The sequence below is a fragment of the Cimex lectularius genome, unplaced genomic scaffold, assembly GCF_000648675.2.
Source record: "Cimex lectularius strain Harlan isolate CLEC.00 unplaced genomic scaffold, Clec_2.1 scaffold19, whole genome shotgun sequence".
Taxonomy (NCBI): domain Eukaryota; kingdom Metazoa; phylum Arthropoda; class Insecta; order Hemiptera; family Cimicidae; genus Cimex; species Cimex lectularius.
Genome location: NW_019392664.1, coordinates 1,298,721 through 1,319,257, shown reverse-complemented (window position 1 = coordinate 1,319,257; position 20,537 = coordinate 1,298,721). Strand labels below are relative to the sequence as shown.

The 20,537-nt window shown below is 31.9% G+C and overlaps 2 protein-coding genes and 1 long non-coding RNA gene across 4 annotated transcripts; 2 read left to right on the top strand and 1 right to left on the bottom strand.

Annotated features, from left to right (window-relative positions):
* Positions 1-4,106: 4,106 nt before the first annotated feature.
* LOC106662200 (kelch-like protein 30) lies at positions 4,107-8,833 on the top strand. Its single transcript, XM_014386080.2, has 6 exons — positions 4,107-4,319; positions 7,280-7,405; positions 7,477-7,616; positions 7,695-7,899; positions 7,996-8,158; positions 8,267-8,833. The coding sequence occupies exons 2-6, from the start codon at positions 7,286-7,288 to the stop codon at positions 8,584-8,586; spliced, it is 948 nt and encodes a 315-aa protein (XP_014241566.1). The 5' UTR covers positions 4,107-4,319; positions 7,280-7,285; the 3' UTR covers positions 8,587-8,833.
* Positions 8,834-11,216: 2,383 nt separating this feature from the next.
* LOC106662199 (polypeptide N-acetylgalactosaminyltransferase 13-like) lies at positions 11,217-20,033 on the bottom strand. 2 transcript variants are annotated; one of them, XM_014386079.2, is made up of 11 exons: positions 19,828-20,033; positions 17,193-17,336; positions 14,247-14,353; positions 14,005-14,185; positions 13,757-13,926; positions 13,462-13,629; positions 12,853-13,063; positions 12,667-12,784; positions 12,426-12,606; positions 12,022-12,164; positions 11,217-11,905 (listed from the first exon to the last, which is right to left on the bottom strand). In XM_014386079.2, the coding sequence occupies exons 2-11, from the start codon at positions 17,324-17,326 to the stop codon at positions 11,465-11,467; spliced, it is 1,854 nt and encodes a 617-aa protein (XP_014241565.1). In that variant the 5' UTR covers positions 17,327-17,336; positions 19,828-20,033; the 3' UTR covers positions 11,217-11,464. The 2 variants fall into 2 exon arrangements, with proteins under 2 accessions (XP_014241565.1, XP_014241564.1); XM_014386078.2 differs by lacking the exon at positions 19,828-20,033 and adding an exon at positions 18,874-18,985.
* On the top strand, positions 12,103-20,051 carry LOC112126255. The gene is made up of 2 exons (XR_002909848.1): positions 12,103-12,191; positions 19,963-20,051. It is a non-coding gene; the product is annotated as an uncharacterized LOC112126255 (long non-coding RNA).
* Positions 20,052-20,537: the final 486 nt, after the last annotated feature.

The following is a 20,537-nucleotide window of genomic DNA, read 5'->3' as shown; positions in this document are numbered from 1 at the left end:
TAGGGTATTTAAATGTACGAGTAGGAACAAATTTTGCAATCGGGGAGTTTAGAATTTCATAAAAACTCTGAGCATTAGTGTCAAGGTCTATGGAATAATAATTATTATTATTTTATTATTATCCTCGCACAAACTCACAATCAGATTTAAGAGAGTAGGTTGGTCCTCATCAGGATTCCCTTAGAATATTGATGCATTGTCCAACGCTGCTTGATACAATCAATTTAGGCATATCAAGATCAATGTTAAAATCAATGTTGATCAGTTCTCTTCTCAACCAGCAAAGTGGAGGCTTCAGTAGCAGTACTTTGAACTTTCAGAACATCTATTAATGTAACGGTGTTGATGACTGCATATGATCCTCAATGGATCCAAATAATTCCTAAAAATTTTCCATATTAAAAAGAGTTTCTAGGTTGATTCTCCATATTAATTTTCTTTAAGCTTTCAATCGCTGAAATTTCTTCTGATTGAAATAAACTGTGATATCCCTTCTAACTGTGAATTTCCGTAGTTTTGTAAGTTCAGTATTGTAAATCCAAAAAGTTGTCAACTTGCTTTCTGTACTGTCAATTTTATTTTACACTCTACAAATTTCCTTCAGGTTGACAGTTTCATAAACTCATCCAAATTTAAGTTACTATCGATATTTTGAATGTTCATTGTTCTTTTATCTTACATAGTGTTTTGATTTGATTAAATAATTAAAAAACTAGAGATTAAGACTGCAAACTAAATAAAAAAACTAAATAACTGTTATGTCATTGTTCTTCCATTGTTTGTTCAAATTATTTGGGCATTGATAATTGTATCTGTTATTTACAAATCAAATTGTCTTTTATTTTTTGGCTTATTTGATTCTGCATGTTTTTTTGCACATTGAATTTCGTTTAGTAGTGAAGCATGTCTTATAGAATTTGGTGGGTCATATCTAGTAGTACTCTGTACATTTGGAGGACTGTTCCAATAACCTGTTTGACGTCTAGGGCTTGGACCTGATAGAAAAGGTGTCCTTGGTTGTGGAGCTCTTGAATCCATATATCCCTCAAAGGTATCTCTCCTTCTTGGCATATCATCGTCATCATAATCCAAATGCGGTACATTGAATTGCATCTTTCGTTCACGTTGAGCACTTATAAATGGATTGTAAAATTGAGCCAGGCTATTTGGCCTATAAGGACTTATAATTGTTTCTTTTTCTCCATCGTCAATTTCTATACCCCTCCTGTGACTGTATGTATCTTTCTGAGGGTTAGCTCTTGGGATGGAACTGTAATTATTTATGTATCGTAGGTCCTTTGTGCTAGGATTATGCTGTATTTGACTTTTATCATAAATGTGTGGATTATACTGATACTCCTGATACTGATTTTTAGGAGAAAAATTGTTCACAGTCTGAAACATTTTTTCTTTGTGTTGTACATTATATTGTGGCACAGGTAATCTTTGGCCATTGTGATGTTGATAATTTGTTAAACTTTTTTGTGACCAATTATTTCTATTGAGTATTCCTTGACCCACTTTCTTTAGTTCGCCCTGAATATTAGCGTTCCCAGGAACAGTAACAAGCCACGGTTTATCACCTTGTGGTGTCATATGCTTATTTACATCATTATTCAACTTTCCATCTGTATTTTTAGTTAAATTAACCATGGAATTCGGAAATTTGCTTGGCGATATCTGTGCATTCTGTTTTGAATTTTTTGCACTATCACTGGGATAGTTTGAATCATCATTCTTTGTAAAACCTTTATTTATGTAATCAGTGTTGCCATTTCTTTTAAATCCAGAACTATTAGCAGTTTCGGTGTTTCTTAAATCAGAAATACGCCTCGCACTCTCATAACTATGTGGGAGAATTAGCACACTTTTTTCTTCCAAGTCATCTACCCAGTTACTGTAGAATGCCAATCCTTGTTCAAGTCTTCTTTCTCTATCTTGGCGTGTTTCACGAGTAACGGTTTTGACATTTTCTTCTTCCTTGTCATTTTTGTCTTGGCCTTTACCAAATACAACCTTTCCTTCATAATGCTTGCAATCTTTGCATGGTTTCACCACGTTAGTTCTAATTGGTGAAACCTCGTGCGTGCGTTCATGAGACTTCCTTATTTCAGAAGCCCAGTGTGTATTTGAAGGTCTAGAATTTTTCTCTCTACTTTTAGGATGGCCTGTGATTGAATTCATTTAAGTTTCAACACCATTTCAATTATTTAAAAATGGTTTATAATGATTTTATGGATCTGTATCTGTTTTGTGTCAGTCTAGATGTTATAAAAGAATAGGTGTAACAATTTTTTTTTAATCTCTAACAGATGGTGAAGATACTCTGTATGTATCAATTCAATTTTTCTTAAGATGTCATTCTTAATTTTTTTTTTGTTGAAACAGATTCAATTTTAAGTATATTTCCTTTGCGTATTTGTGTATTAATAAGTGTCTTAATTTTTGTTGTACTGTATCTAATTCCTGAGATAATAGATCCTCAATTGTTGTTTATTCTTCTTTATCTAAAATTATTTGTTAATATGTTACTTGCTCATTTTTTTTTACACAATGTTTCTTTCACATAATATTGTTTTTATCATAAATCAAGCTTAAATCAAAACCTTTTTAATAAGCTTTGACCGTACATTATTTATATCTAAACTCACACCTGATAAAGATTTTGTACATTCAGTCATGTGCTGAAAATTCACTACCTATCTAAAAATGCATATCAAAAATTGATCTGTACTCTCAACATTTTCTAAACTACAAAATATTTTTAGCCAATATGAACAAAATTGTCAATATCATTGATTACATTAAGCTTAAGATAGTTTTTGTAAAAAATTCCTTGTCACATTTGTAGGCCAATTTCCTTTAATGTTGAAATTTGTTGATTTTATCACAATGTCAAAACAGACTGTTCTGTACTGGAATAATTGTTATGGGATAGACATAAATTGTAGTTAATATTATTGAAAATAAGCCTGAAGTCACATCTAATTATATCTGTACAATCCCTTAATGCTTCAAGGGGCTCGGTGGCCACATCGGTGAGCATTGGCACTTGGGTGACTCACTATGAGGGTCCTAGGTTCAAATATCTTGCAATTTTTTTTCTTTTTTAAACAAAGTCAGCTTAGTTGATATGACCTCTGCTGTCATAAACCTTCGAAAAAAATTAATAATTAAACAAGATTTGAGGAATTTATGGTATTAAATTTTAAAAAAATTCTAATTCAAACTAGACAGGCCTAAATATTTACTTAAGGTAACATAAAATGCTTAGAAAACCAGAACTACTAGATTTGAGGGATTTATGTTATTAAATTAAAAAAAGAAATCTAACTCAAACTAGACAGGCCTAAATATTTAAGGTAACATAAAATGCTTAGAAAACCAGAACTACTAGATTTGAGGGATTTATGTTATTAAATTAAAAAAAGAAATCTAACTCAAACTAGACAGGCCTAAATATTTAAGGTAGCATAAAATGCTTAGGAAGCACAACTTGTTACATAAACCTAAAACTTTGCGTATAACAACACGAGGGGAAAACTTGAAAATTCTTTCTCTTTATAGACACGCTTCGTCTGAAAAAAGATCTGACAACCAACGAGTTTAATAAGTCTTCAGACTTCAGGGTACAACTGAAAACTTGAATATAATCGACAAAAGCCGTTTTTGAGCTGTTGCAATCAAAATTACCTTTTAATATGACAAACGCTGTATATATTGACAATTCCATTTTATTATTATTTAAATTATTGCAAAACTTCGAATATTAAGTCCGATTACGTCTAAAAGGCATTAAACTCTCTCGGGCCCCTCGTGTTTTTTTTTTTGTGTTTTTTTTTTTTGTCATGGTAAAATGATCCCGAGACTGCAATTTTCAAACTTTCCAGCTTATTTTTCTAATACCGGAACTGTTACATTTGAAGAAATTGTGATATTAAAAGGAAAATCCTTCTAGGTCATACTAGACAAGTTTTAACATTTACCCAAAGCATCATGAAATGCTTATTAAGCGCAATGATTTACGTAAAACTTAAATCTTTACATATAACATCCATATCAAACCCAAAATTTATGAAATTTCTAATGCGAATGGCCGGGTACACATGTTTTATTAACAATTTACAATTTGAAACCTGACTTATTTTTGTAAGCACTTCAAAAATAAAAAGTACTAAAAGTGTATTATTAACGACGTGACGATAAAATTTTCAAAATCACGTGACAACTGCCTGCTTCGTCGGCCGCTTATATAACGCCAGTTAATCCGGAATACTTCGAGTTTTTGGGCTTTGAACTTAGACGTGTTGTTTCAAGTGGTAAGTTCCAAGTTTTATCGTTAGTCCGAATTTCAGGTCTTGCTTAAAACCCGAAAAAATATTTAAGGTCGATCAGATACATTGATATTATTTTCATTTAAATACATTTTTAGTAAATGATAAATTTTATTCATCATCGTAACTTTTTCTATTTATTTACAAATACAGGCTAAATAGCCTACTTTACAAACGAAATAGAAAAATATTACCCTTAATAAACATATGTTAAAATAAAACAAAATATAAGCTGTATAATTGAAAAATTGAATTTTAAACGCAGTTCAGGGCAGGAAACAACTTAAGTCCTCCTCTCTTCTATAGCACCCAACAGTACACTAAAAGATAAAAACCGGAACTTGTACTTTGTTTATTTGAAACTATATGAATTTTTATTTTTGTATTAATTAAAACATACTTATTTTAAAGAATTATGAATATACTTTAATGTATCCCCTCGTGATATCAACGGCTCCATTATTTTTGTCCTAAAGTTAAAAATCTCAGTATTATTTTTAACTCTAAGCTTACATGGCATGACCGTGTAAGCTCTATTGTTAAAAAGATCTTATCAAGTCTCCATTCTCTTCGAGCCTTAGCTTTTTCACTCTACAGAAAACTAGAGTTCTCCTCAATAAATTCTTTATTCTCTCACCTTAGACCAATGGTTCCCAAAGTGGTCCCTAAGGACCCCCAGGGGTACCCGGTATCATTCAGGGGGTCTAGCGAAAATTAAAATTGATTGAGGGGTTTCTGAACATCAGGGGGTCCGTGCAAGGTTTAATATAATATAAATAATAATATAAAATAATATAATATAAATAATATATAAATAATAATATAAATAATAATTCACTAATTTCGTGGTCCGCTTGACCAATTAATTGTAATAAATAATAATATAAAATAATATAATATAAATAATAATATAAAATAATATAATATAAATAAATGACATAGCCTGTATGACAGATTTAAATTTGCCAAATTTAACAAAACTACAAGGTGACCAATTAAATTTAATCCAAACTCAAAGCGTAATATCTGCGTTTGTTGCATAACTTTTTTTTGTACAAACAAAACTTGGGAAGAGGAGAATGTTCTCAGTTTCCAAATCTTTCGAAGTTGCAAATTAGAGATGAAGATTTGCTTCCTTACTTTCAACACTTAACAGCTCTTCATACAGACCTGAACCAAAGATTTGAAGACATTGTTGACAAACTCAATTTCCAAAGAGATGAATCCATACTAATACAGGAGCAGCTTATTGAAATATCCACAAATGACGAACTTAAACCAATGTTTGAACAAGGATACTACAAATTCTGGTTACAAAAACAAATGCCCCCCCCCAAAAAAAAAAGGCTGAGCTTTCGGTGGTTTATTTCATCATCATCAGGGCTTCACCCATTGTGATGAAGAGAAATGAATAACAAGTTACATGTGAACAATTCAGAATATTTATGCCCAACATTGACATTAATGCCCAACATGCAATTAATGGTGAACCGTTTATTTTTTTTTAATCTTCTCAGGTAGTCAGGTACTGTATAGAAAACCAGATTCTCAGTCTGGTTTTTACTTAGAATGAATTATCTACTCAAGGATTAGTTTTCCTGTAATTGAGAATCTTTCTGCTTCCTCCATAGCATCAGAGTTTTTAAAGTTAAAGTTAGAGTTAAAGGAAAAAATCCAAAAAAAATGAAAAACCCTGTTTCCTTTTTTCTCTTTCTGCTTTTCTTTTAGTGTAGTTTCAACATTTGATTATAAATAATTAATATATTAATTAATATATTATTGTCATTATTGTTTTGTATATTTTGTTATGTTTTATTATTATTATTGTTGTTATTATTATTTTACTATTTTTATTATATACTGTCTGAGAATATGATCTGTGTACCTTTCAAATTTCTCTTCATCAGTTCTTGTGCACAGAGTTGGGTTGCATAAACCTCAGCTTGGAAAATTGTTGGGATTAGTCCAACAGGTTTTGCTAGGTATAATTTCGTCATTTTACCCCCTATAGCTACTCTCTGTTCGATCTTTGATTCATCCATGTACCATATTAGGGCACATTCCAGCAACTTGGGCTTTGTTCCAAAGATCTTTGCGATCTATGACCAGTTGGAGGGGTCTGTCAAAGTTGAATTTTCCTCCCATTTTGTTAGGTACATTATAGCCATATTATTTATTTTAATTCTTTCCAGAATTTTGTGATGACTTCTCCTTACATCTGACTTTATTTCGTTGTATCTCAGGATAAGGCAAAGCCACCTTTTGTACATAAATATGTAAGGGTGGTAGGTTGAGTGCAGTTTCCATCATTGTTTAAGGGTTGTTATATTAAGACAATTATCTTTGTAGTTGTTATTTTTTTTTGTGTGTACCCTTGTTCATTGTTTGTGGCCACCATACAAGAGGTCCATATATGACCAGGGTTTGTGGTTAACCAACCGTTGTGGTGTATAACCAGTATGCCATCCTGGGATCATTCTCCCGTTTTTCCTGCATAATCTGACCAATGCAGAATTTTCCCTAAATGTTTTTTCTATTTGAGCTTATGGTCAAGTATTTCTACCTAGATACCTTGTTTCTTTGGAGAAAGTTAATACATAGAGAGAGATATGTTTAGGGTTATGTTTATGTTTAAACTTGTGGCGACCTTAGCAACTCTGGCAGATCACACTCACTTGTGTCAACACCAGCACTTTTATATTGTAAGTTTGCAAATATACAGATGTACAATACGCTCTATTTTACTTGTTATAAATCTCATCCTTCATTTGTATTCCCTCCGTATACCACCTTCCTTCAATATTTAGAAGTTTTGAATCTGATTTGACAGAATATCATTGAACTTCCCATTTTTGATTGTTACCTTGTTTCATGTCTTGTTATCAAAAATTTTATTTACATCACTTTATGGAATGTTTTATGTAAAGGTATTTGATTTGTTGCAGCTAACAATGAGTAATTCAGACTGGAGAGATTCAAACAAATCATTGTCGGAGAAGATAAAACACATATTTCAAACATTTTTATACACTGATGTAGTACTTGTTGTTTGCAATGGGACTGAGAAAAAGGTGAAATAAAATAGTAAAACAATTCAAGACTGATATTCATTTCCATTAATTAACTAAATTTAATTGGACAGGAATTCAAAGTGCACGAACTGATTTTACGTTTGGCGAGTAATGTCTTTGATGTAGCATTAAACGGCCCGTTTAAAGAGAGTTCAACAAAAACTATTGAAATACATCAAATTGATCCTGAGATCTTTAACTTATTTTTGGAGTAAGTATGTAAACTAGTTTTGTTGCTAAATGATTTTATTGCAAAAAAAAAGTAGAAATCTGAAAACTTAACCCATAGGTTCATTTATTTTGACAAAGTGCTCCTTACATCTGTTGAACAATCGATAGAGCTGTACAATGTTGCACATAGATATATGACATTACCTCTAAAAGAATTCTGCTTGGACTACATCAGGACAAGTCTTGACACATCCACAGCATGCTTAGGGATTGAATTTGCTGAGTTTTTCATCATTGAAGATCTCAAGTTGGACTGCTTAGAAGTATGCTACTAGATTTGATAAATCCTCCTTTTTAACCTGTAGTTTTATTTTTAATGATTAACTTAATAAACTAAACAATTATTTTTGTTAATTAAGATTATTCAAGAAAGGACGGAATGTGTAGTATCAAATCAAAACTTCCTAAATGCGACAAAAGAAACTGTGATAACAATTTTAAGCCAAGATTCATTGAATATTAGGGAAATTGAACTGTTTAAGGCTATTGAAAAGTGGATCAGGAATATGGTGAGCAGAGAAGGTAAAGGCAAAAATTATTGTTAAAATAAATATTATAAACTATAAATTAAAATAAAGATGTTCCAAAAAAATAAAAATAATAATAGACGATTCACAAAATTTTCTCCAGGTGAGCAAATAAAGCAAGATCTTTGCAATACTGTCGTAACCAAAATACGTTTTTTGAACATGACTCCTCAGGAATTCACAGAAGGTCCGGTTATTAGCGGCTTGCTTAAAGATAATCAGTGGCCACCGATTCTTGCTCATCTTGCTTCGGACGAATGCCCTCTAGCATTCCCTGAAGGGTTTGACAGAAACTATCGGTGCCAGTTTGATCACTCAAATTCAAACTTGAGTGAATATGGGCGGATAACTCCATACAGGTGTAACTACGGACCCACGTACCATCACAACAAAAAGCATTTAAGGAAAAGAGAATATCCTTGATTCCAACTAAGACATTTATCGGAGATGATCGAGATGAAAAGCTAAAGTACAATCTAATGAGAAAACAATCTTCAGTGATGTTCTAAATAACCTCAATGAGATTTTTCAACAATGGGAATTAAAAAAGTCCATATTACAAGTTGAGAGGCTTAAACAAAAATTGTAGATTATATATTGGCAAGAAGCTGTCTCATTCCTCATATAAGGGGCCTATTTTTTATGCAATAAATATAACATACCACTTAGATGAGTAATTTTTTGTTTTCTATCACATCAAAACAAAACAAGATATCCTAACATTTTAATTGATAAATAAAAAAGGTTTAATGTGACAATGCATGCAATTTTAAGTGTCTCCTAAATTTTTAATACATTGGTTGTTACCAATCATTTTGGTCTACCTATTCTCACTAGTTAGTCTCAGATGGGTTTCAGCACATCGCCTTCTTCAGTGTTGGGTCTGAATGATTTTATGAAGTCACAATGGCCAAATTACTAAAATAGTCTTAAACATTTATGACTGTATGTAACAGCAGGTACCTGACAAAAATAGAAAACAAACAAGTTTTTGTAATCTGGGTTGAGAAATAGTTTTTCTATACATGTTTACTATTTATTTATTCATATCGTTCTATATTTTTTGATATATTGTTTGTTAGTAGATTCATATTTTCTACTCTGTCTTTATATACAGGGCGAATTTAACTTCTATCCCCCCTATTTATTTTATGGGGCATTTTTGGGAAAAATCTTAAAACATTTAAACTTTTATTTTTGTCTAGTTTTCACAAGCCAAAAAAATTTTGATCTTACTCACCAGGATAATGAGCTATGGATAGCAATTTAACCATTTCATACGGTAAGATATCAATGTTTTGAAAGGTTTTTGTACCTGAATTTAAGTGTTCCAACCATTTTTAATTTGGAGCAACCATTCTCAAGTTATTCGCCAAAACATTTTCCAAGACTTTTTCTAATAAACAAAATGTCCAACTTTATCAACTAAGAACCAATTTATTTATCTATCATTGTAATTGATAGTAAATTAATTTCTCATGGTATCAAAGGAAAAATTTAGCAACAATTTCCTTAAATAAAATCAATTGAAAGGACACACTGGATCTAGCTCATTAAAGCGCGATTCTGCCTGGCAAATTTCAGTCTATTTTCCCTAACAGCAGAATCATCTCCACTTTTTCTTGTAGATGGAAGAATGTAAAAATTAAACTTTGGGTTAAAGTTTAATAATGTTTAAGTTCGAACAAAACTTTGGTTCATGAGAGACTAGACAAAAAATAAAAGTTTACCTGTATCAGGGTTTTAACCAAAAATGCTTCAATAAAAAAAATATAGAGGAGGGCAGAAATTAAACTCGCCCTGCATAATATATTTTCTTTATATTTGTGTTAAGTACATAATTATATGAGCATGCTCAGTCCTGGGCTCTTGGTCTGTTTAGCTGTAAATAAATAGTTTACAATGAATAATTCAAAATGTAGAAATTATGAATGATGGGGTGAGTGTGGAGTTCAATCCTAAATAATATCTTAAAAAAAGGATTCAAAATGTGGTGTTCAAAGGTAAAAATCAATGGAATCAAATAAGACTGCATCATTTATTTACAAAGAAATAAAACATTCGCTTAAATCACAGATAAGATTCCAAATTTTAAAAATTAATTGAACTATGTACATACGATGTACAATGAACAATTTGTTTAAGGCATTCATGTTAAAATACATAACTTCACTTGTACAGTACAGTTAATACTTTAATATCTAAAATAATTGATAAAAATACTATTTTATTATAGTATCAGTTACTATGGGAAAGTTTTCTAGATAGTAATTACAAGCGAAACTAGAAAATTGAGCAAAATAAATTGTAAGCTCGGAAATATAAAAGTGCCATTTTGCTATGGTTTCAATTTACCAAACCATAAGAAATACAAACTCACTAATCTAAAGTTGAAAAGAAAAATTAGGCATTTAGTATCCTAATTGTATTAATAAAATACTTATACCAAGATGAGATCTTCTATATCACGTTGAGATATTATTTTTATTTTATTATATAAGAATTATGCGGATCTCAATAAAAGAACGATCAAAAACAAAATTCCAGCTTGTTAATTATCAGTGAGTTGATATTAGTTTAAGTACACTATGTTTTAAAATGGACTACTTCAGTCTAATCACGGTGAATTTATCTGGTATGATAAATCACAATGTTTAAATTACAATTAATTAAGGGTTTTTGGTTGAGATAAAAAAAGTCAATGGCACGAGCGGGATTCAAACCCACGATCTTCGGCTAGATACGCCGCTGCTCTACCACTCGAGCTGTCATGACCTCGATCCACTCAGACACTAACTTCCCATCTCAACCCCACCTTTTGAATTTTCCCTCCTTTTGCCATTTTTCAAATGTCGTATAATCGGATTGGATTCTCGATGATAAATGAAATGGCCATGGAGAGGTTTAGTGAAGTATACTTCATTTTAAATCATTAAATTCACTAAGTTAGTGTCCGAGTGGATCGAGGTCACGATAGCTCAAGTGGTAGAACAGCGGCGTATCTAGCCGAAGATCGTGGGTTCGAATCCCACTCATGTCATTGACTTTTTTATCTCAACTAAAAACCTTAATTAATTGTAATATATTAATTGGTCAAGCGGACCACGAAATTAATGAATTTAGTTATTTACAATTACTAAAACGACCAGAAAAAAATCTTAACTTTCACAAATATTAAATTCACTTAATTTTTTTTTTAAATATTACTATTGGACAGATTTTGAAAGACAGTGTTATTTAAGATTACTAACTTCTGTAAATATTTATTTTAATATAATCAGCCTCAATTTTCTTCAGTGTGTCACCTCCAAGGTACAGATTCCAAAATCCAATTTTGCGATACATTCCCATTACAAGGATTAAGGACAAGGCCTTTTTCTAAGGCACCGTCGTTGGGAAGATCAAGGCACAGTCCACTCGCAACATGTTGGAGGGTTTTCTTGTTAACATTGTGCCTCCAGAGTTGCTTGTCGTGTCCAGAGCAAGCCATAACTTTTACACGGGGCACGAGCGCCGGATCATCTTTATCCGGTGCGTCAAGGCAAACACTCTCATCTGTCATAATTGGGCCGAGGGTACCACCAGGAGTCCCATCGGAAACGTACTTAGTTACAAACATCTGGGTAAGCGCAGGTGTGTTACTGAGGCTGCAAGGGACGATCGTGGCCGGGCCCATCGGCTGGTTCAAGGACCCTTTTCCTGTAGGCTTTTCCATGCATTTGTTATGGATTTGGTTTTTAATCTGAAATTTTTTTTAATGTATGAGTGAATATCAGTGCAATGTTTATAAAAAATATTGTAAGTTCTGAATATTATTGTTAGACTTTTTTTACATGCAAGACACTAAAGAATTCTTACACGACCAAAGAAACGACCTTCCATTGGGAAAAAATGCTGAGGCCAAACATTATCCAGATACCATTTGAAACCTTTGCAATTAAGCTGTTTTCTCAACTCAAGCCTGGATCTGACTGGCTGCTGGTCCCGCAATCTGCTCGCTTCTACAAACAAAACATCCAAATAAAAAAGTTAGTGTAATGAACATAAATCTGGTGGTGGTTGTTGGTCTGTGAGTGACCAAATGTTAAACTGATCGGCACTTGTTCACTCAATTGGTCTGTCTACTCGACTTGCTCATCTGAAGAAGGCGTAAAGTCAAAATTGTTTAAGTAAAATAGAATCCCACTAGAGAGAAGACCACTCAGAAGTTTCACTCAGTTTGACAATAAACACATTTTTAAAATTCATATTTGTCACATTACCTGGACTGAATTTGAAAAAGAAATCTTTCCAATCATCCATCCAAACTAGAGCAAGTCTTGCTAAGTTACCGTAAAGAACTTGAGTAACTCCACCTGGGAAGGAATATGGAGACGATTTCCTGAAAAGATGGCCAACATGTGAACAAGGGGAAATCTCGACACTACCTCCACATTGCCAAACCTACAATAAAACTTGATTAATTAAAATGAATAAATAAATACAGAACACAGTTCATTATACCCTAAAAGACAATTCGAGGTTTTCACCTCCCCAAACTTCCATTTTGTCATCGTAAGATCCTATTTCAAAAAAGAAATTTTTATCCATTGCAAATAGCCCTCCGGCCATAGCTGGTGTTCTAAAAAAAATTGTTCAAATGAGATTCATAGAAGTGTTATTTGTAAAAACAAAATCAAAAACCAGTACTTAAAAGGTTCTGTTATATCCAGACGCCGTTTTTTCAATTCGTCACCGGAGATGGTATACCATCGAAAATGAAGATCCCAGTTGAAAGCTCCCCAGTGCAGTTCAAAGCTCCTCACATAAGCAAATGATTCGTCAGAGATTATATCAATCACAGGGCACACAACACGAGTTCGATCTTTAGCCACTCTTATCACAAGAGCTTCCAACCAACCTGAGCAAATCCAGTCTTTTGTTAGAAAAATGGTACTACGAAGACTTGGGTTGCTTTGGTTAAATTAAAAACCAATATCTTATAATGTAAACAGACAAATCTAGACAAAGCAACTTTGCTGAATCACAAATTATAGTGAAGATTGCTTAAATTTGTCTTCGTGTCACATCTAAAAAAAAATTGCTGAGAACTTCCAACAAGTGTAATAAAATATTATAAAATGTATACAATTTTAATTTTTTTAAATTTATTACTTATGAATATCTGTCATAACTTTATGAAATATTTTAATTGGGTTTTAGTACGATGGATAAAATAGATCATCCAAATGCCATATTATACAAAAATAGAAAACAAAAAAAAACTATTTTAAAAATGCTCAATAAAACAAACTTTACCTGTCGTGCATTCACAATGTGCATCAAGAAATGTCAGAATCTGCCCTTTTGCTTCTCGGGCACCTATCAACCGTGCCCTGATCAGACCCACTCTTTCTCCAGTACGCAACACTCTCGTTGGAACGGTCAAATTTTTCACATAATCATCCAATTCTTTACCCAAAAATTCTAAAAATACAAAGTGCTAAAGCGGTCTCGGATTAGACAAACTTGCAAATTTTATTTCAATCTAAGAGAAACCTGTTCAGGAGAGAAAAATTTAAATAAGTTAATTTTTTGTTTTTAATTTACTTACTTCGAGTACTGGCATCATCAACCAATAAAATTTCTTCCAAAAGTGACCTCGGAGACCTGTTTATCACAGACCAAACTGTCCTCAATAACGTAGACCAAGCTTCGTTGTGAAATACGATTATCACAGATGTTTTGGGTAAACCAATTATATCAGTGTACTTCCCATGACACCTGTTTTTCAATTACAATTTTATATAAATATAAATAATTACAACAAAACAATATTAATGAAGTAATATAAAAACATACTTTTTCTTTCTAACATCAGGTAATGTCCGATTTAAAGGGATTCTATCACTCGCCATTAAATTGAATCTGTTGATGTGATATAACTGCTTCATTTTTCCAGATAAGTGTGGCGGAATAACAACAGCCATTCCATCCTTTCCTTCATTCGGAATCGGCGAAAACATATTAGAATTGAGCAATTCTGCAATTATAAATACAAAAAAAATCAATTTCAAATAGCAGTTAAAACACCGTATTAATACCATCAGTTATGTTGGAAAAATTGGACCCTTCACTGTCACCCATGTAATGGCCTACGACAACATGAACTCCTCTTGAATCAATGTACTCTTTCTGGTCCTTAGAAAGTCTAACAGAACAAAAATACAATTATAATGTCCAATTAAAAATGAGTGAGGATGAAATTTACATTTTATTCACAAATTCCGTGGTCCGCTTGACCAATTAATATATTACAATTAATTAAGGTTTTTAGTCGAGATAAAAAAGTCAATGGCACGAGCGGGATTCGAACCCACGATCTTCGGCTTGATACGCCGCTGCTCTACCACTTGAGCTATTGTGACCTCGATCCACTCGGACACCAACTTCCCATCTCAACCCCACCTTTTGAATTTTCCCTCCTTTTTGCCATTTTTCAAATGTCACTCGTGCCATTGACTTTTTTATCTCAACTAAAAACCTTAATTAATTTACATTTTATAAAAAAATCTAAGCATAAACAATGTTATTAGATTTTACAGGAGAACCGGCGTATAAAGTTTTTTTAAATATTAATTTTACTTATACAGTTTACAAAGCGATGGCAGTTCTATAACTGTGCCCTAGAGTTACAAAAAAAAAATGCTGATACCTTCCATTCCACCAAACACAAAAAATGTCTGCCAAATTTCAGTTGTGCATATAATAGCATTTTAATTTTAAAGTTCTTTACACTATATTAAGCTCGAGAGTAAAAAGCTCAGAGACAAATAGCCCAGCTAACAAGTTTTAAATACAAAAGCACCTTCACAATTCCAACAATCTCGCAAACATTGAATTTTTCTAAACCAATCTCTCTTCATATGGTTGATAATTACTCACAATAATAAAAAGGTTCAGCATCTGGTCAACAATATAACTAGTTTAGTTTTATAGTAGATGATGGTGTAGTAGTAGTTTAGTTTTATGTTATTTTGTTTAGTTAAACAAATATCCAGCTTATGTATTTATTATTTCCAATTATATACATCTTTATGTATACAGGGTGTCAGGCTACTCATGTCACAAACTTTGAGAGACAAAAAAGTTCCCCTGTACAATGGTCCGATCATCAACTGTAAGGGAGAAATTACACTTTTTCATGTTTTCCAGTATTTCATGACAAAAACAATAACACCGAAACTACAATTGCTATTTTTTTTTATCTGAGAAAATTATTGAAATCTACATTACTACATTTCCTTTAGGTTACAACCTTTGTCAGACCCATCAAAGTTTTTCATACTAAAGTTGGAGTCACTTGCAAAATTTCAATGGTGTAATTAATTTTTATTTTTATTTTCCAAGCGCACGTTTTTCTTTAAGACCAGCAAAAATGAGGTTCATACTTGATAACTAATAATAATAATAATAACAAATACAAATACACATAAAACAGAAACAAGATAAAACATAACAGTTTATTTAATATTTACAATACCCCTGGGTACTTAATATTCCTCAGGGTAATTAGAGATAAGCTCCTCTATTTGTGCTAATAAATTACAGTCACACACCACAATTCATTCACACCACCCAATCGTACTCAATATTCCTCGGGGTAATTGGGGATAAGCCCCCTCCATTCACGCTAATAAATACATTCAATCCAATAAATAACAAATTCCATACACAAAAGTACAAAACTACTACATACAGTTAAAAATTTACACGTTCTGTGTCCTAAGGCTGCACACAGGTCATGCAGGATGTGATACTTTGTTCGCAGTTAGTTATTATGTGCTCTACCGAGATAATTTCTCCACACAATGGGGATCTGTTAGATCTTACCCCCATTAGAAGGTGTCTGTGTGTGATCTTGGTAGGGCCTATGCACAATCTGGTAAGTATGACCTTTTCCTTCTAGATCCAGCCTCCACAGGCCAGGGATTTTTTAAATTTGAATGATTCAAATGTATTTCAGTCTAACCAATTATCCATTTATTTTCTTATTACATTGGCATCATTCTTTTCAAATCCGCTTAATGAACAATGTGGATATGGTATTTATTGCTTGACAAGAGAAATCTTACAATTTTCAATTTAAGTTTCCTTGAAAAAGAGGAAATAAACTATGGCATAAATGATAGAAAAATGTTACCAAAAGGTAAGGAGTAATGATAAATTGTAAAAATAAATTACAAATAACAACTTGTGAAATTGAACTAAAACAACAAAATAAAAAATTAGAATAATAACGTAAGTCACAAAAATATATTTGGGAATATAAAAACATAATAAATTTAAAAAGACAATATTTTTTTACACTAACAACGCTTTATTTTATTAAGAAGCAAGCTTCAAAAATATTTTGCTTAATAGAGCATTATCCACGTCTGTTTTTACTGACCATCGACTTTTTTTGTGGTTAATCTTTCTTTCTTTTTTTGCCTCTTTCTTCTTGTTGGCCAAGACTGGAAAGTTCATTGGGAAAGGTCAACACACTTGTTCAAGGTCTTAGTATATATTGCAATTCAAGTCCATCTTGAAAGGTCTCACAATTATGACTTAATTACAGGAATAATTACACATATCCTTACTCCCATTCTAATGCCTGCCATCAGAAATCATTTCTTTAGCACATTCCTGTGCTGTAAGAAGACTATCAACTATTATTATTCAATTTTATTTTGTAATAAATATTATAATAATATTTAATTTTTGTTATTTATATCAATCCACACTTAGCACACTGTTTTTTGTCTTTTATTATATATAACACAACCATTACTTTTAAAATTGCTATAAAAATAAACATAATTTAATATGCCAACCCATGACAGAAATGAAGCTTCTAGCTCTAAGTGTTTCAAATCTTTTTCTTTTCTTTCTTTTTAATTTAACATTAAGCAATATGACTTTTTTAAATTAATTATTTATTGGTACTTTGTCATGAAATAAGTTTGTCCAATTATTCAAAGTAATCAATTATTATTTTAGAAAGTTACCTTAAGGACACCCAGTCGTCCCTCAAGGTTCTTGGATCTGGCTTCTTCTGCTGAAATTGAATGACAAGTAGTGTGAAGAGAATGGACAGGAGTAAGAGAATCGGCCATATTTTCCTTATCATTCTCCTCGACATCTTTGCGTCCCTAAAACAATTACATACGGTCATGCAATTAAATAAAATCATCCCGGCATTCCCAATCATTTCAGCCTGTCTATTCTCGCTAGTATGATCTGTCAAACATGTTTCAGATTATTGCCATCTACAGTCGAGCGAAGATTAGGCAGACAAAAAGGATCAAAAATGACCAAACTGCTCAAAAACATTAATAAAATCTCTGAAATTAGTCTTATCTCTTTCAGACAATATAATAAAAGGTTAAAATATATTTTTATTTTAAATCAGAATATTTAAAATACTGAAGAAATGTTTGTTATATGCTAAAAATATTCCAGAATGCATATGTTTTTATTAAATATATATTTTAACCTTTTATTAAATTGTCTGAACAGAAATAAGGCTAATTTCAGAGGTTTTATTAATGTTTTTGGGCAGTTTGGTCATTTTTGTTCCTTTTTGTCTGCCTAATCTTCGCTCGACAGGAGATGTTAAAATATATTTTTAATAAAAACATATGCATTCTGAATTATTTTTAGCATATAACAAGCATTTCTTCAGTATTTTAAATATTCTGATTTAAAATAAAAATTTCTATGACTTTTCATTGGTGTTGGGGGGGTTGCAAATCTTAATATGTGTTTGTGTGTACGTGTCTTCTTGTGTTTTTTTATAAGTAGTTTGACAACCTGAGTAAGCAAGTTAAGAAAATAGGAGAAAAGATATTAAAATGAGTACATAAAAAGTCAGTGCATAAAAAAATAAGAATTTTTGGTTTATGCACACAGAGCCATGTACATAGATATTAGTCGGTTCATAACTAATACATATTACAACCCTATTTGTCGGATCTAGACTGTTTTTGTTTTAATAAAGGGAACTGGGGGCGTCGGTGGCCGCAAGGTTTAGTCTTTGACACGGCGCTCATCACTGTAAGGTAAAGGTCCCGGGTTCGAATCCAGCGGCCCTGCATTCGAATCCGACATACTTACAAATGGGCTTTTTTCAAAAACACCGGCACCCTGAGGGTTTATATGACCTCTGCTGTTGCGAACCCTCATTTAAAAAAAATAAATAAATAAATAAAGGGAACTGAAATAAATTTCTTCTTGAGATCTGTTGGGTGGTGAACCAATAGCTTGGTCATTTCGTATCATTTTGGTCTGTCTTTCCACAGTTTTGGCTTCATACCATCTTCAGTGGTTTTTATTTGCAAACTAGAATATCTTATTTCTACGACTATTATTTGTTGCTGAGCAGGCATGAGAATACTTGAAAAAAACCCAGCAAGAATAGGCTGACCATTTTGATCAACAATGATCAAACAATAATTAAGACTACTAAGATGGCAAAAAATGCAGAAACCTGTCTGACAGACCAATAAGGATGATCGGTAACAATCAAATTTCAGGTTTTTACCCCCACAGACAACAATAGAGATATCTTGCAAAATAAGAAAACCATTTATATCAAGTGTATGATGTGTGTACGAGAATGCTTCACACCATCTTCAGTGGAGATGTTTAAATTTACAAATTAGAAAATATTATTTTTACAGCCATTACATGTTCCTTAGCAGGCAAGAGGTGCAACGAGGTGCAATTGGCAACGAGAGCAGTCTGACAGTCAAAAACAGCAAGAATAGGCCGACCATTTTTGGTCACAAATGATCAAGAAAAATTTCTGAAAAATGGCCAAATGCAGAAATGCATCTGACAGATCAGATAAGCAGACCAAAATGATCGTAAAAAATCAAATTTCAGGTTCATCAACCCGCAGACAACATGGAAAAATAAAAGAAAAACATTTATATCACATGTTTGATGTGTGTTTTTATAAGAAAGAAGTATAAAATTGAAGGAAAGATAACATGAACAATAGCTATTGTTCAGAATTTTCTAGCAATTTAGCTTTATTATTAGTTTGGATAAATATCCTCTAATGACACATGATAGTGCTATTTAATGTATAATATATAAGTAACACATTCAAAACTTAAAACATTAACCATTTTGCAAAGAAAATGTATGCAAACGTGTTTGTGCATGTTGTATGTACAGAAAACTACAATCATTTTTAGCGGGCAATAAAATTGAAGTGGGAATTTACCTATTCCACTTTGTCATTCCTAAGTTGTCCAATTATGAATGGGTTACAAAAATTGAAAGTGAAAGTTTTTTACAATTTAAATACTACTAAAGTTTGCATTTTTTTTCAAAACAACATATTAAAAATTCAATTCATATTTTCCATTATGATAATAATTAATTAATATATTCCATTATGAAAATAATACTAATATTGTTGTTACAGGCTCCAAAATATTATAATCATGAAACCAGTTTTTTTGTTTTTTTATATAAATATAATCTTGCTTATAAATCATTTGTATTATTTGCACAGACATATTGTTAAAAAATAAGTTAATCAATAAATTAATTGATGATTTGTATGTTGGGAAACCCAGGACATATTAAAACTGATCGAACTTAGAAATTTGTCATGAAAATATTACTTACGTTTAAAAACCAATGTACTGTTGTTAAAAATAATTTTTTCACATTTTTCCAATGTGTTTTAGACTCATAAGATCTTAAGAAATGATTTCCGATCATCAAAAGTTTTAAATACAATAATCATGAGTGGTTCAACAGGTGACAACAGGAGCTGAAACCGGCTTAGAACGTGAACGATGAACTCTACGGTTGATGCCCACTGACAGAAGCTACAGCATGATGTAAAAGGGAATTAAGTTCAGGCAACTTAAGTCCTCAGTTTCCCCGGTATGGACAGGCAAGGAAGAGTTGTGGACGAGTTTGGAAATTGTTGGAAGCGGGAAGTTCAAAAGTGGATAACAGATCCCAACTGCCAGAAGCCAAGTTTTATTTTAACCAAATCAACAACATAACTACAAAAAAAGCCAGTAAATAATTAACATGAGATTTTTAGTTCTTATTTGATTACTGATTAATTTGACAGTCACTTGGCAGTTTCATATACAATTTACTTACACTTACAATTTACTTACAATTACAAAAAAAAAAGGTTGTATGCCTTTATAATTAAATAAATTTAAAAAAAAAACTTTTTCTAAATGATCTTCTATTAGTTATTAACTTTTCCAAATTTCATCTGTATGCTGATGACACAGCTTTACATTCAATATCCTACAAGCAATCTCTAAAGCTACCTCTCAGCTCAGACAGAGACTTTTTTTTCCTACGAGGGT